The sequence below is a fragment of the Solea senegalensis genome, linkage group LG17 (assembly GCF_019176455.1).
Source record: "Solea senegalensis isolate Sse05_10M linkage group LG17, IFAPA_SoseM_1, whole genome shotgun sequence".
Taxonomy (NCBI): Eukaryota; Metazoa; Chordata; class Actinopteri; order Pleuronectiformes; family Soleidae; genus Solea; species Solea senegalensis.
The window spans coordinates 11,042,636-11,060,158 of record NC_058037.1 but is presented as its reverse complement, the minus strand read 5'-3'; the positions used below and the strand labels follow the sequence as shown (position 1 = coordinate 11,060,158).

The 17,523-nt window shown below is 38.8% G+C and overlaps 2 protein-coding genes across 3 annotated transcripts; both read right to left on the bottom strand.

The window, feature by feature from the left end:
• Positions 1-71: 71 nt before the first annotated feature.
• On the bottom strand, positions 72-8,864 carry fbxo25 (F-box protein 25). 2 transcript variants are annotated; one of them, XM_044049033.1, is made up of 11 exons: positions 8,748-8,864; positions 7,958-8,115; positions 5,419-5,531; positions 3,816-3,865; positions 3,642-3,734; positions 3,438-3,531; positions 3,074-3,258; positions 2,698-2,880; positions 2,244-2,387; positions 1,408-1,434; positions 72-951 (listed from the first exon to the last, which is right to left on the bottom strand). In XM_044049033.1, the coding sequence occupies exons 2-11, from the start codon at positions 8,074-8,076 to the stop codon at positions 862-864; spliced, it is 1,098 nt and encodes a 365-aa protein (XP_043904968.1). In that variant the 5' UTR covers positions 8,077-8,115; positions 8,748-8,864; the 3' UTR covers positions 72-861. The 2 variants fall into 2 exon arrangements, with proteins under 2 accessions (XP_043904968.1, XP_043904969.1); XM_044049034.1 differs by lacking the exon at positions 1,408-1,434.
• Positions 8,865-14,544: 5,680 nt separating this feature from the next.
• On the bottom strand, positions 14,545-15,985 carry fam110c (family with sequence similarity 110 member C). The gene has a single exon (XM_044049341.1). It carries the CDS (start codon positions 15,816-15,818, stop codon positions 14,823-14,825), a length of 996 nt encoding a protein of 331 aa, XP_043905276.1. The 5' UTR covers positions 15,819-15,985; the 3' UTR covers positions 14,545-14,822.
• Between the last annotated feature and the right edge of the window lie 1,538 nt (positions 15,986-17,523).

The following is a 17,523-nucleotide window of genomic DNA, read 5'->3' as shown; positions in this document are numbered from 1 at the left end:
TGAACACTTTGCTTTTGCGTTATGTGAACTTTAGACGACATACAGAGCTAAAAAATAAAAACAGTAGAGCATTTTTTTTAAAATATTATCGTTTTAATAAGCTACTCCCATTCCCATAAAATTCATAATTCACCATAAAGAGTAGAACAGTAAAGGAGCAATACAAAATTAGGGATACAAAATCTTCTTCCCTTTTTTTTTTTTAACATTTCCTCCATTTGTTACTGGACAGTTTTGACAAAAGTACATTGGCAGTATAAATATTTGTCCGGCTTCAGGAGTTTAAAACGCTATTTTCTCTCAGTGTCGATGCGTTCAACAGAGCACGAATTCACAAAGGACAACATACGGTATGTAAACAGAGAGTCCGACACGACATGCAATCACTTATTGCAGATAAACTGTATGAAAAAGTCAGTTTGAATAGTTCAAATAAACCGTCACAGCCACGAGTCATCGTATCATGACACGTCGTAAATGTCTACTTTTGATATTTGGAGAAAAAACCTTTTACAGACTAATCACTAGTAATGGACCATAAACATGCTACAACCTCTTTCGCGTGTAAATTCATTTGTAATATTAATTACATTTACATAGTTATTTTTTTATTTTTTCTGTCTGATTTAACAAACATTTATTTTGATTCAGACATACTGTATTGGTACTACCAACGTTCTTAAACTTCAACAAGGATTGAACCTTTCTTATGAAAAACATTTGTGCGTGAAGGTTTCTTTTTTCTAAATCAAAGCCCTTTGTATTTTCTATAAAAAAGTCTTAAAGTAAAAGTACGCACACTCCTGGGTCTTTGAGAATGAGGGTACACAGATGCTTGGCTTGGAGAGCAGCATGGAGGCTTTAAAATTGGAAGAGGTCAATAAAGTGCTGTGGAGAGACAGGCATGACGCAGCTGTCCGGATCATTAACAGTGCATGGATGGCCACTGTCCTGGAACACAGGCAACAATAGTATTGTTAAAAGGAGGCCATTTTCTTTTTCAGTCAACACCTGGACATTCTGGACACTGGAGTGAGATGCATCACTTGTTGTTGTGTTGCAAATGGACTGCACCACATAAACAACTTATAGTTAGATGCAATTATTCTAACTAATACAGTAGCAACAAACACTAAAACTAAACACACAGATTATATGACAATAGTGGGTGCAACACAGCCTGGACATCGCTACACATAGAGAAACATTTGTGTGAAACTAAACGGCACTGACATATTTCTGTTAGACACAGAGAACTCAAAGACTCACAGCATGGTTTATGTGATGTGGTCAGTGGGGATTATGAAGGTGCCAGACTGTTCACTAAACACACCTTAAGGGAAACATGATGACAACACTACCCAGACAAAGATTCACACAAGCGAAAAATAAAACCAAAAAAAGTACCTTGAATAATAAAGCCAGGTGGTGATCCTTAGGGAATCAGGGGAAAGGACACCAGGAGGAGAAGCAAGAGGAGGGATTTAGAGGTTAAACAGTATAAGTCAAATAATAAATAATAAAAAAGGAGGACAAATAGGGATACTTAAGAAACAAGGACATTTCTATCTACATACTTCTTTACAAATGTTTCCCACACGTCATTTGCTCAACGGCTTAAACTTTGTCTCACACGTGGTTGAAAATCAGCCGAGGTCATATGTTTGACCTCTGTTACCTATACGCGAATGAGTTCACAGAGTGAATTATTGGCGGAACGCAACGATTACTAATATTGACAGAGCCACTTTGCACGTATGTACATGTGTGTACTTGTTTGCTCCACTTTGAATAAGCCGATCACTGTTTTGAAAAGGCCTTCTCCCATGCTGGCCTCGATAAGCGAGAGGAAGTCGATCTGTGACTAGAAACTAGAAAAGTCCAAAAGCAATACGTCTTTAATTAATACCTCCCTGTCTGCACATGGCAGCTATCAGTGTGAGAGAGGCTGTGTGACTGGATCAAAGTGTATCTGAGACATTTCCTCTGTGTACAAAACAATAACAGATGTTTTGTCTCTTTAGCCATGAAAATACAACGTGTTCTGATACAAACTTGATAACAGAGTTCACTTTCTTCACTTAAACCAGTCAAATTAACTTGTACCCGACATCCTATCCTCTTTTTCCATTTAGCTTCAAACATCAATTTGTATTTCACTTGCAGTCGATAAATAGCCCCAGTTACTAATTTAGTGACATGACGCGTATGCGGTCGTGGGTGTGGTTTGTGTCCGTGTTTACCTTCCAGAAGAGGACGTGACAGTGTTTGCAGAAGTGCAGGGTGTCGCCGTACTGCTCCCTCATGGGGTAGTATTTCTTCAAGGTGAAGTACATTAGCTTCCAGTCTAAGTTGTCAGCCTTGGTCAGGACCAAATTCCTACAGAACTGCATTTGCACACACACACACACACACAGACACTGTAATCATATTTTACAACAATTATTCATTGATGGTGTCATATGGTATTACTGTAAAAGGTGTGTGTGTGAGAGAGAGAGGGAGAAGCATTGTGCCGTGTGAGCTGATAATAATGTAGCAATCCTGCCCTCTTGTGGCCATCACAGGAACAACTTGAAGACAGCTACTTCTTTCTTTCCTTCATCGAGATTCGATTATTTAATCAAAATAAAGGTGAAACTAGAAGAAGTTCCTGTCTGTGCCCAAAGCATATGCAGATCATTCATTTACTCTTACCTCTTTGTCTGAGAAGTGAAAGTGGCACAGTTCCTTCCACAGAATCCGGTTCTCACTGAGGCTGAGCAGAGAAGACGAGGCCTTTCCTAGGTTAACGATGTCACACGCATCTGATAAATTGAAGAAGATCTTATTCTGCATGTGCAGTGGCAAGTCGTCGAATGATATGCCACTGTATAGTTTCTGTGGAACAAACAATAAGTGACATTAGGAGAAGTGAGTATGGAGAGAGCATTAATACACAATGACATACACTGCATACTGCACGTTTAGACAAGATGACATATTTTTTAAACACTATGAAAATGTAAATGTATTTAAAAAAAAGATATGCATGAGTCTTCACATGCAACACACACCGACCCCCTGTCTCTACCTCGGGAACCTGCAGATTATTTAGCTGCTGCTGCCAGTTTTGAATGGTCTCTATTCTGTCAAACCAGATGTTGACGTTGCCCACGAGGACACACCGGCCCGCGTAGATATTCAGATCCTGCAGCGTCAGGCTCAGATCTTGCAGCAGCTCCCTAACAAGGCGAGGATTGTAATGGTCATCGAGGACTAAAGCCAAGATTTGAGAAAAAGGAGAAAGAGAACATTACCAAAAAAACAGGCAAACAAAAATCTTGAGACTTTACTGGTTCGTTCAACATTCTCTCTAAAGAGACTACTGTGCCAAACGCACATACGGCAAAATGCGTTTCTATAAAATGATCAGTCATTGTGTCAGGTCTTCCTACCCTTTCGTACAATCTTCTCCAGTATATTGAAATAGTTTTTCTGTGCCGCTCCACTCAAAGATGATAGTTTAGACCTGGCTATTAGCTGGAAAAGCTGTGAGAGAAGAGACAGGGTGACACAGTGAGAGGAAGACACACTTTCTGCTAGTCATAAAACAATTTCGAGAGGATTGATAATCAAGACTCGTGATTGTTGTCACTCACTTTTGCAACATAGTCGAACCTTCTCAAGTCTTGGATGGCCATGGAAAAGTCAAGGCGGTTCAGCGCTTCCCCAAGTGTGCAATATCCAGGTCGCTGCATTCACAAAAAACACACACAGACATAAACAATGCAGAAAAGCCAATAAATCCTTACTGTGAAAACTGTAGTACTTACCTCTTTTGAGTACCCTTTCAGCACATAGATCCACTTATCACTGTAGACAACTAAAACACACGTAAAAACAGGTTTCTTAGAATGTGTTGGGTAAACATGTACACACTGTGTTGTGAGTGACAAACAATAGCCTTGCAGGAAATACTACATTTGTTAAGACTGTTGCCTGTTTGTTCCAGCTGTGAACAAAGCAGAAAACAGGGACTACAATTATATAATTAGAGATTTTCTTTGTACTGGATTGAGGGAATGTTTATAGTGTTCCACCTCTTCAATCTGCAACCGTCTATTCACATTAAAGTTAATGGAGTGCAGCTGCAAGGTTAAAGATTTTAAAACGACACATGGACAAAATTTTTCTAAGGTGACTGCTCCCAATAACATGTGTCTGATATTTTGCAACCCGAGGACACCCAGGTGGACAGCGCTGCTTTATTGTTCTATGCCCAAAATGAAAACAACACTGAACAAAAGAACATAATTATAGCTAATAAAACATGATGGTGGCTTTTGTTGTGGTGGTAGAACAAGCAGGCAACCTTATACGGAAACTCTTCCGATGTGTGCAGTTGTTGAGGGGAGAAACCTAAGTGACCTAATTCTGAGAGGACGGGATTGGACACAGCAAGTAACTTGAAATGTCAATCAACAGGTTTGAGAAGTTGGACTAGTTTGACGACACTGAGACACCTCAGGTGCCATTGATTGATGGCCATGTGTTCTACAGTCAACAAAGGGTTCATGCAAATGTGTCACCAGGAAGAGTAGACATCCAAGATCTAATACCATGGAGTTTTATAAAAGAATTGCTATGTGGTAATTAGTGGGGTAAATATACACAACTGTTTACAAGCACTACAAACAGCAAGACACCAAACGGTATACACCAACAGCTCACTCAAGCAGTAGAATTCACTTCTGAAACATTTTGTGGTCGATTCTTTGTGTTTTCGCTCATACGCCAACCTGTTTACATGTACCTCCATGCATCATGTCAAAAAATAACATACAGTGTTAGTGACAGCAAAGAGGGCAGATGAATGGGACTTGAATGGAAGGGAGGGAAGTTAGTTTATTGGGACATTTGTAAAAGAGAACTAAATTTAGCTTGGAAATAATTGGTGAAGTGTATAAACAAGGTTTGAAATAGTTTCCATGCCCAACCAAATAAACAAGAACAAACATGGTTTAGGGGAAGAGATCAGTGTTATTTGTAGTTTAAAAGTGATGGAAGATGATGATTGGCCTAAATCCTTATTTCAGATGTAGGACAGATGAAGAATGTCTCTCTCTCTGTGTATACATGCATATATGCAAGTACTGTATATATAGAAAAAAAATAAAATTTGACCATTTCTGGACAAAATATTGTGTGTGGCACATTTTAGGCCCGAGCAATATTTCCAGTGAGACTGCTGAATGATTTGGTAAAACACAAATATGTATGTAAGTAGTCTCAGCACACCCACCCCAAATCATATCACTAATAAACACTACAAATGTAGAACATTTTCATTCTTACAAAACAAACCCTTTGTGTGAGAAACTTGTTTGAAAAAAAAAAAAACTCTTAGCAGTGACAATAATTGCTGCTGAAACTCACACTGAGATTTGGTGTTATTGTTATGGAACTCCTTTTTCCTCTTTGTTGTGGCGAGCTCACACACGTCTTCCACAAGCACATTTTCTTTGTTGTCACTGCAGAGCCTGTTTGGACTGAGAAAGCATGAAAGGAATCTGTTAACAACAGAGTATGTGACACTGACCAGTGCACCTGAAAAACTGTGATTACAAAACACTGAAGAATCTGCTGCAGCTTCATGGAGCAACTCCACAGGTGATTGGTTTTTTAACCGGTGGAATGTGTATCTCTCTATTGTAGGATGGCTTTGGCTGGTTTAAGTGCTGTTATGTGGACCAAAACGTTAACTTTGAGCCATTGTTAATTGCACACTGAGCACAAAGGGATGAAGCATTCAAGTAAACACCCATCAATTCTTCATTATCATACATCATACATGAGACATGAAAGTGTACATGTGTCTGGCAGCCATTCTGCATTTGTGGTTAGATGTGGTTGAAGTATCCTTGTCATTTCTGATAAGACAGACTGTTTTGGAGGAGATAACATCAACTCCACCTTTGATCACGGCCCCGACTCCAACAAAACCCAAATGAAAACATGTAAGCACATGTTAGAATTCTTGTTTCACATTCCTTTCTACTTGGAAGGAAGTGCAAGACAACACTATTGTTGACTAAAGGAGAATGACAGCAAGACTATTGTAATTTGTGTCAATGTGGTTGCTGTATGTTTATAGGACTGGAACAGATGTTAACTACAACTGTAAATAATAAATAATACTAAAAAAAGCATTAAAAGCACATATGTTTGAAGAGTTGTTGAGATAAATGTGATTTTTGCACTTGCTCAGCATTTACTCCGTAGTGTTTTCAAACTGAATGAACAAATTATGACCTTTTCTTTTATGTTTTAAAAATGACCAATACAATGAATCTGAAACTCTAACCCTAACCCTAACCACTGTGCAGTAAGATATTAATTCAAAAGAAAATCAACACAGTTGTTTCTATCCATGTATCCAATTGCAGGAGCATACACGTACAGTAAATCTGTCACAGTTTATTAAAAGTGAGGACTGCCATATCATCCCACAAAAGCCAATAAAGGACTAAATACAAAACGGGACGGTTCAGAGGGATTTGTGGCTATTTAAACTAAAACAATAGCTGTTTCACTTTTCTTATACCATGTCCTGTACATAGATTCATCCAAGCAGCTTTTACTATGTGTTGCATCAAGTGGAAGAAGACCAAGTGACAATTCTGCCAGTGTCAGACAAATGATCTGTTACACGGCAAAACTGCAAACTCAGATTAAGATCCTGAGCTGATGTTAAACATGTTCCTCATCAGAAAGTAGGTGACAGACGTCTGCAGACATTCAGAGTTGCACTATAGTCTTAACTACTTCTGTAACACTGTGTGCCATGTCAGTGGTGGTGATCATAATGGTACTCTGTCTCAGTCTGGGCTACATGTGCACCTCGGCTGCATGATGTCACTGGCCTTTCTGAGTGAGCTTACATTTGCAGAGGAGCCACCAAGTGGAGGTGATGTCATTGGCACTTGTCCAATTGCCATGTCTTTTGCATTTAGATACAAACAACTACTGATAAGCTAATGTCACACTGTGAGGTACTGTTGTAAGTGACTTACAGGCGACACTGACACAAAGGTGAGATCACCAACTGTATCAATACCAGCAGTGTATCTTAGTGATCTTTGTGAGGAGCCACTTAAACATTGTAGGCCTGAGACCTTAAAATAACAGCAATATTTCATGTATCATGCTGTAAAAACCCTGCAACATTTGATGGGATGTGCACACACCAAAGGTCACTGTGTCCCAGTCTCCAAAACAGATGAAGACACCACAAAGTTGTCTAATATTTATGATGCCAGAACGTAACCTTATGAGTAATTTGAGTAACAGCTACTTTAGTTTGACAGTTTTCTCTACATTGTCTCTAATGCTGTTGTAAATCCATAGTAGCGTAGTATGGAAATCATAAAAGAGGGATTCACATCTATATTTATTTATTTTTTTATTTCTGTAATTCTGTGTTCATTTCTACATTGTGGTCAATATATTTGATGGCATCATATGGTAATGCCCTGTCACATTTCAGATATATACAGTACAAGTATTAAACTGAAAGTTGACTTTAAACAAATGGACAGCTCTGTGTAATTATACTGCAATCCTAACCTGTTCCAAAGCAGGTTATGTGTACCTCACACGGTAAGGCTAATAATGACAGGCCTTTGCAGGTTAACAATATTAGTTGCCATGTCTTGCTCTGAAGACAGGCAAATGTTAAAAATCATCAACAATAGTAGACACAAAAAAGGCACAAGGTTCCTACTCATGCTATTGAGAATGTTGGTGTTGGTACTTTATATTTAAATGTAGTTGTGAAATGTGAGACAACTCATACTTTATGAAGGGAACAAAGTAAAAAAATATTAATTAAAACCCAATCTGATAAATCTCTGACTCATTTGACATCTAAGACACCATTAATGGCAGATTAAAGTAGCAAAAATTCTAAACGTACTTCAAGACTCTGTTGTTATCCTGCAACTTGTGTCCACAGAGGTCAGTCCTCGTCCAGCCATGCTCTGTCTTGGTCCAGCTCAATCCTGGTGACCTCCAGTCCTTGCCCAGAAAAGGCATTTTCACGGCAGAGGTAGGAGAGAATGTGGCCACATACACCTGGGGGTGGGGGGTGGAGACAGAAGTTGTTACAACAGCAATTTCTATGATCTGAGTTCTTCAAAGGCAGAGAGATGCAATCATAAGCAAACAAGTGAAAAGTTGAGACGAGAAATTCAAGTCATCAACTCATAGAGGTGACATTATATCAGATTAAGAGGGAGACTTTCATCTTCGTCTGTAGCTAGAATGACATTCCTACAATTTATGAAATACTAGATATTTAAAGTTCCAAATGGCATTTCCCTTTTATTGACAAAACACTAATTGCCAACATATTATCAATGTAATAAATTAATTGGTAAATTATATATTTTAAAACGACTATGGCCTTCAATTGCTTTAGTTTGCAGCCTGCCAGTGTTTATTGTTTGAGAAAACAAGTAAGTTCGCCTGTTTGTACACTATTTAACACCGAGATGCAGAAACTGCTCAACAGGACAGCTGTGACGGATATTTTCTTAGCACAAAAACAGCGTTTGTTTGTTTTTGTTTTTTAAAAAAGAGAGAGAAAAACAAGACAAAGTTATCAATCTACTCGTCATATAACCATGACAGAAAGACATTTTTAAGAAATCGCAATTGTACTATATTAGAGCTGTGAAACTGAATGACATGGCTGAGAAGCAAACCTTTATAGACAGACGTGTCCTTTGTAGTAGACTCTACTGCGTCCCCTCTTCGCTCCTACCTGCAGAGTAGGAATATTGACAGAACTAAACAGTTCAGACCGTGGAATTCGTCCACGCTTTGCTGGTCTCTCATTGGACGAAAGGTCTGTATTTATATTGTTGCTACCCAGTATCTCGTCGCTCATTGGCTGACTCTAGCCGTCAATTACTTCCTTTCTCTCCCCCTTTCAGTTTCGTTGTGGCTTTCTCCTGCACGTGACGAGGGACTGCGCACATGCGCTTCTGTTTTGATTTTGACGTGGGGGGATGGGACAACTGTGTTGTGTGATAATAAACAAGTATATTTATACATTTATGATCATAACAATTATTGTAATAATAATAATAATAATAATAGTAATGCATTTTGGAATAACCTCAAATAAATATGTGTAATTACTTGCTTTTACTGATGATCATCAGTATTGTTGAGGTGATCACATTATGTTGTATTAAATACATGTACCCATTCAACAAAGCTAAAAAACAATTCATTTAAGTTTTAAATGTGGAAATAATCATCATCATAATAATAATGCATTTTATATATAATAACATTTTCCAACACTCAAGGACACAAAAATAAACAATAGAAAAACGGCAACAGGATGACACAGTAAACAGATAGCTGACTGAAATAGAGGATTTTTGAACAGGTGGGTTTTGAGTCTGGATTTGAAGAGAGTCAGAGTTGCATATGTCTGGTGGGAGAGAATTCCAGAGACGGACATGGTGCTGTGGCGGGCAGAGGGCACAGTGAGGTGGACATAGGAGGAGGATCTGAGGAAGCGGGAGAAGTTGGCGATGTATTGGAGGTCAGAGAGATACAGAGGGGCGAGGTTGTGAATGGCCTCGAAAGCAAACAAGAGGATTTTGAATTTAATTCTGAGATGAACTGGGCGCCAGTGGAATTCCACCTGTACATCTATACAATGACATGCTTGGTAGGCAAAAGCCTCATTGCAAAAACAGATGCATTTTCATCAATTTAGACCGTTTTATGACATCACTGCTGTGGATTTGTGTGTGGTTTGGTCTGAATGGCAATACACCATCACAGATTAGAATACAGTGTGAGGTTCAGTCTTGCTGATTGATGCTGCCCCCTTTAGGTTCTACACAGTTAATTCAAGTCAAGTTTTACACATCCGGTGTAAAACAATACAATAATAAACACAGAGAGGCAACTTCATTTGCAACTGATCCCTTAAATTGGTACAGATCAGGGTAAAGGTATACATCGGTGTGTGAGAATGTGGGAAATTATATACTAGTAATGTCTGTCCCACTGGTACACAGTAGGTGCCCTTTTAATTTTCGACCCTGCCCTTCCAAATATTTGTGCACACCACTGGTGAAACTGCAACAGTTCGACTGGGAAGAATCTGCTGCTGAACTGCCATCTCCAACTCAACACACTCTCAAACAAAAGCATACAGTGCTAACATTCATTCACCAGGGGGGGCTCATCATCTGTATCCAAAAAAAAGTGAGTTTGACAAACATGAAAGCTTTATTTATTAAAATGCAAACGTCAAGTGTGAAATAAGCTCCAAATCAAACATTTATTTTTATAAATATGCAAAACATGAAGTGCTGATCACAATTAAAAGGGATAGTTCAGATTGTACGTGTTAGCTAAAAGGGCATGCTAGCTAAATGTGTCCGTAAATAATTTCTTATTTAGCTGAGCATTATTCTGCCCCATTTTACAAATGTGAAGTAGAACTCATACCAGACATTAGGGTCCATCCTCCACCGTTTGTAAGAATGGTATGATCTCATTATACTGATTCTCACTGGTCAGACAATTGCCAGTGATATAACAGTCAAGATGCCACATGGTGGAATACTGTCTAGCACTGCTGCCAAAAACACCCAGGTTTTGAGATTTGGTCTGACCATGAGCCTTTCTGCATGGAGTTAGCATGTTTGCCATATGTGTATGTGAATGTTCTCCAGGTTTACCAAGTCAGGATTGGCTCCATTGGCCACCGCGAACCCTCGTGTGGAGGATAAAGCAGTAGACAATGAATGAATAAATAATATCTGTTAAGAAAACAGTGCTAGAAAGACATCCTTCATTTTGACAACTTCGGCAGATCCATACTTATGGATCCTAAGAACTGTTGCAGGTTGTAGGATTGTGGTAGGAATTGAGTAAGGAAGGTTGAACTGTAAGGTACTTAGGACTGGCATTAGCCTCAGGAGAGAAGTTACAGTTTGCATATACTCACGTGATTACAGGATGCATTTGGCGTGTCAGTAAGTACCTGGTTTGCCGAATCTCTTCTTTAACGCCACACCTCATACTACACACCGTTTGTAGACACTGAAATAGTAGAGAACTAGCATTAATGTGACAAACATTACATTTGTAAAATTAGAGTCTCTGTTCTTGTCCACACAAATAAAGAGCCCCAGGGATTTCAAAATAAAAGCGGTCAATGATGCACGTATGAAATCTGAAATCTTACTACAAATAAGTAATGAAAAGAAAATAATAGATATTGTTGGCTAAAATTAGAAATTAAAAAATAAACAGGATATTTATATAATCAAAATAAGAATTGGAATGTGTCTCTCTCTTTATTTTGCTGAAGATAAAGTCATTAAAGTATAATGGCATTTGTGATGTTTACAGGCATAAACATGAATAAAAACACGGAGGTAAAGGAGGGAAGTGTGAATATTTTGTGGATATAGCATATAAAAAGAGGAGACTGATTGGTGACATACAACACACCTGATGTCTTCACGCAGGTGCTTTCAATCACCTGATGACCACGGCTTACTCCTCTAATTCTTTCTTTTCCTCCTGACAACGTCGGTTGCCGTTAGTTCGAAGAGAAGCCACATTAACGCGCCGTACTACAACGAAAAAAGACGCGAAAAAAGTAACCCTTTTTAACTACAGAACCTCTCCTTCTACTTTTTTGAGGCGTTATGGCGGTTGGCAAACAACGATTTGGTGCATTACCGCCACCATCTGGTATGGAGTGTGGCTCTAAATGTCCGAAACTGTTCCCGAAGGAGGGAATATTAAACATTAAAAAACTACTTCAGAGGTTAAAGATGATGGCGGTTTTCGACCTGGTCCAGATGGGTGACTCGTCCAGAATGGTGCGTACTAGCTTTTGTCAAGTTAACGGATATTCTGTTGGTTGAATTATGTCACAATGTTTGCTTAATTATATGCTTAAAGTTTATTTAGCTTAAAGTAAATTATATGCCTTAGCGCAGTGTTAGCCATGATGTGCTTTATTGTCATCTTAATTCTGGCTTAATGTTTGCATATTTGCTCAGTTTCAGTTTTGGCTCAAAGTAATCTAAATTGTGTCTCACTGTTGGCTTGACGTTAGCTTAGTTAGCTCAATATTAGCCTTGGCTCATTGTTGGCCATACTTGAAGCTACCAACAAAAAAAAAAAACATTTGGTCTAACAGTGGCTGAATTATTAATGTAAGTCAATTGTGGCTTATTGTTATCTGAATAGGTGGCCATTTTGTCAGGTCACAGCAGGTGTTTGGTGTAAATTATTTTTATCAGTGCTAAATGATCAGTTGCTCCATATAACAGAACTAATTAGTTCTGTTGCCTGTTGGGCCTTTTTAATTGGAAAAAAAAAGTTTGTTCACTGGACAAAAAGTTCACTGGAGCAGATTATCTACTAAGATTATGATGGAATGAAAACGGCAGAATGTCTTAATCTGGTAAAATGTATTATGCTGCACCTGCCTTAAACATAAACAAGATGTGCACCAAACTATTCAGCACAGTTTCATGCAGGGGAAAGTCAGGCTACAATTAATAACAAGAAAAACATCAACAACTCTACAATGCTGCTTTTGTTGCTGTTTGGATACAATGTCCTAACCCAAACAACAACAGAAGCTTTTCATTGTTTCCTGTCAGTTCTTTAGCTACATGTGCTCTTTATTGTCAGTTAACTTTTACAATCACTAAATGCTTACTTATTTGGACCCTTATAGTTTCCTCACATAGTAAGAACTGAGAAATTTCAGAAATTCAGAAACTGAAACAGTGTATATATTCAGTTCAGGGTAACAATGATTTTATAGCTTGTTGAGTCAGGTGATGTATGGTTACATATGGATTAGAGTTACATTTCTGTTTGCTACCTTGCAGAGTCTAAGTTGCAAAATATTGTGATTTTGTCAGTTATTTGTATTCACATATAACGTCTATATGAACCATGTTGAATAGAGTGAGATTGAGAAAGAAGAAATAGCCTTTCCATATCTTCAAGTTTTCTGGTACTCCATGTAGGATAAAGTTGTCTGAAAATACAATAAAATTGCAAATAAATCCTAATAAAAGGAGAAACAAGCCCACAAAAATGTGTGTACATTTGCACTTGAGATAACATTTTTAAGCACTATCTTTCTCCTGAGTCATCCGCTTAAGAAGTCATGCAGAAAAACTGGAGAGGACAGGATATGACTTGCCCTCATTTAAAATACACATGGTCAGGCTTGTGGAGAAGGTGTGTCTAAAACACAGAGCTAAATATAATGTACCACATATACATAAATATTGATTGTTGTCTGCATGTAGGAGAAGCAGAATATGTGCTAATTCCTCTAGCAAGTAAACAAAGTCTGGCCCTTGTTATGTTGGTTACTATAGTGTTTTTGTTTTTGTTTTGTTTTTACCGGCAGATGGGATCTTGCTTCTCCACTTCTCTGAGCTTTAATCATCAGAGAAAAGTTGGCAAACAAAAAGAAAGCGAGAGGGTGGTGAAGAGACAGGGGGAGAGAGGGCGTGAAGTACAGTAGAGCGATAGAGTTACACTGGATCACAAGATATAAACCCATCTCATGATAAGGTGCATTCCTGTCACTCAATACAAACTCGTTTTTCAGGCCTTTTGGTCTAACTGCAGTTACATTTAATGATATACCAGAAAAGAATATCATTTATGGACATCTGTGAGACACCCTAAATAGCAGGAATGTCAGGTTCACAACATGAGTTGTAAACCTTCATCTACCACCTTAAAATGAATTGCAACTCCTGGTTTTATTAATTGATAATAAATCATTTACCTCAGGTATAAGGCATTGATAAGGAAGTGTTTTATGTTATCAGAATGTGTGGGGAAAAAAAGACTGAGCAGATTAATATAATATATCTGATCAATTTATTTAGCATTGACTACATGACAGAGTAGACATGAAAGTTGGTTAAAATTTCTTACCCAACCTGGCAACACAAACTTTGGTCTACTTAGCAGCTGATAATGGACTTCTAGATCACAGGTAAATAAGTTATCAGTAAAAGTAAGCCAATGTATTTGCCAATTGTTGTCTTCTTTTTCACGTCACTAGTGTGTCTTCACGTGTGTACATGTGTAGTCTTTACGCTTATCACAGAACTGCATTTTAAATTGAAACTGTGTACTATACTACGACTAATACTCAATTTGACAAACTACAGCTACAAGTAAACATGAAATATTTTCAAGATGTAACATTGTTGTAACATAACAAAATAATGTGTATACTTCAGTTTACTCATCTTGACAGAGAACATAGGCAGCTGATAGTAGTTGGTTTTTTGTTGTTTTTTTTTTAAACTAAATTACCAAACCAAATTTTCACTAGCTCTCAGAAGTGGCTCATTCATACATTTGCACAAAATGGAGGAATATAATAATCCCCCTCACTCACACACTTACTCCCACACACACACACACACACACACACACACACACACACACACACACACACACACACACACACCAGCCAATTTAGGCTGACCCCTCATTTTACATACAGTACATATGTGAACTTCTAGTCTCCTTTGAAATGGTGTTGGTTCAGGTGTAGTTCTTAATGTGTGGTTTGATGTGCCATCTTGTGAGATGAGCCTTGGTCACCGTAGGAAAGAAATAATCTCAGTCAAGTCTGTGAAGGTTCTTTCTCAGTCATCCTGGTCATAGCCATCTTCAGTGGTTGGCTGTTGGCAACTGCAGTTTTAACTCAAGCTAACTACTGAACAGTCAAGTCAATCTCAGTCAAGATCTCGTAACTTCTTCCCAGACTCAAGGGCATTTCTGCAGCTGTACAGCCATTTGATAATCCGTGCATTGCGTTCAATCACTGACGTCCCCTGACGGAGTTTTCCGTGCAGCTTTTCCTCTTGAAGGGCATCGCTGTCACCGCTGGTCCTGGAGAAGCCGTCGTCTGTAGAGACACTGATGCTCCGGATGTTTAGTGCAATTTCATCTGAGCGTGCCGAAAAGTTCTCTCTGCCCAGAGACTCGATGACCTCCCCCTCAAGCCCACAGTACATAAAGAAAGCATCGAAGTCTGCAAAGTTTTTGGAATACCTGGAGCTGATGTCTGAGTGAGAACGACTCACACCTTTGCCGGCCCTCCTTTCAAACTCTGGGACAGCAAGGAGACCCGATGTCACCTTTGACCTAGGACCCCTGCTCTCTGTGATGTGTTCTGCTCCTCCATTCCTCTTCCCCTCTGACTGGCTGGCAGCTCCATGTGGGCTACATTCCTTAGCCGTTTCCTCAGGTGTGGTTTCCTCGTTTTCACATTCTTCATCTCCCACCTTAACTAGTGTGACATTTTTGTTAACCAGCCTCCTACGAGCTGCATAGTGTTTCCTACCTGCTGCTCCCTTGAGCAGATCACATTTTTGTCTGTAAAGTAGAAGAGAGTCTGGTCGTTTTTTAGAGCTGCATCGACGTACCTGCCCTGGAGAACATGCACCAATTGTAGCCTCCTTTGGGTGACTCCCTGTGACAAGTTTCTCACCACGGTTTGAGCTCCGGTTGGAAGACTCTGTGCTGCTCACAGAGGCTGATCCTAGGCTGATCAGTGACTCCTGAGTTGTGTGGGCCACCTGTTGGCTTTTCACATATTTAAGTTTGCTCGCTGCAAGCCTCTCCACAGCGCTCATGCCTCCTTTTGTCTCGCTCTCCAGCTCCATTTGCTTTCGAAAGTACTCTGGACCCTTCTCGAGGATTTTCGTGGTGTCACTGCCCGTCTCCATTGTGATTTTAATAAAATCCAAAGAGTGGGTAATCCTTTAGTGTGCACTACAGCCTCTTCGGTGTTACAAGTAAAAGATTCCATTCAAGCCCGTTCTTTGCCTGAGCACGTATCACAAGACATTTCACCTTGTCTGTTCAAACACACATCACGTTACCCCACCCATCCTGTGCAAGGCTCATTTTAACCAAACACAAGTCTGTTCAAAGTACACCTGATACCATCATAGGTAAGCGCATTGAAAGCTGACACTCCTGCATGATTTTTTTCTCTACCCCTACTAGAATTCTGTGTTTTTCATGCTTGTTTCACAACACTGGACAAAATCCTCAATTTTCTGATGAATATTCCATTAAAAAAACATTTTACCAACTCATTCACAAGAGTAACTGATGAATCAAATAGGCGTGGTGCCTATAACAGTGCCAGTATTGCGCAATACATGTTTTCCCCTAACCAAATTACCAAATTATAACAAGTAGGTGTATGATAATGCGTTACACTGTGTAGATAAGGCAGGTACAGTATATTACAGTAACTATTTTATCAAAGCAACCAAAACAATGTAGAACTCAAAGAGAAACAACGTTTGATGAATTCAAGGATTTGTATTTGTCACATGCACAGAGATTAAAACATGCAGTGACATGAGGAGGCTGCAAACACAAAAATAATTAGTAGGAACAGAAAAGGGTATAAAAGTGTCAAATACAGTATATAACATAAAATCTAGTACATAAAAATACAGTATTTAACATTTACATTTTGAATGAATTGGCAATTATTGATAAAGTTTTTGACAGTGTCCTGTGGACGTGGATTATTCATTTGTATTTGCTCATTTCCTGTATGTTATTGGAGTGAGTACATTTTTAAACCTGTGCAAGGTGGATCTAGACTATTTACGAGGACACATAAAACACTCCCGACCACCAGCGCAATGAGCCGTAGTACCTGGCCTTGAGGGCATGTTTTCTTTTCAGGTTATGACTTACAAAGGCCAATATAAATACCTAATACATTCCAACACTCCCACGTGGTTGATACAACTATGGATAATAAAGAGAATGAGGTTCAAGTAGTTACCTGGACCTCCTTTTTTTTTTCCCTAGTGATTTTGTTCTTTTCCTAGTGATTTTCTTTGTTGGTTTTATTTTGTTGCTCACCTCTTGTCATGTCACTCCTTGTGTGTGTATGTATATACTCGCCCTTTTCCCTTTGTTTTCAGTTGGATTGTCTGTTGCTTTACTGTCTGTGTTTCTTTTCCAATCCTGACAACACACATGTTTACGAGGGTCTGAAATTCACACATTGTGCCAGTCATGAAAAATCCCCACAACTGAGCAAATTTATTCCTCTTAACCATAGAAAAAATCTTAAATTTGGGTTGCAGATAATTCAGAATAAAAAAACACAAAAAAACAAAACAGGAAACACATACATACAGATCAGTCACAAAACCAGTTGTTTCAATGTTGTGGTTGATTGTGTGTATTTATATTTTCAAATAGAGAATCAAAACTTCTTGGCCTACAAAAGCTGCAAGATTAAGGTTCGTGTGCAATGGATTGATTGAATTTAAAGCGGGACATCGCAAATCCCATCATAAAAATTAAAGGGTAAAAACTGAATCCTGTTCTGTGTAATTGGAAACAGTCACTGAACTTGAATCCAAAACATCTGTGCTAAACTGAACTGTAAAAGTT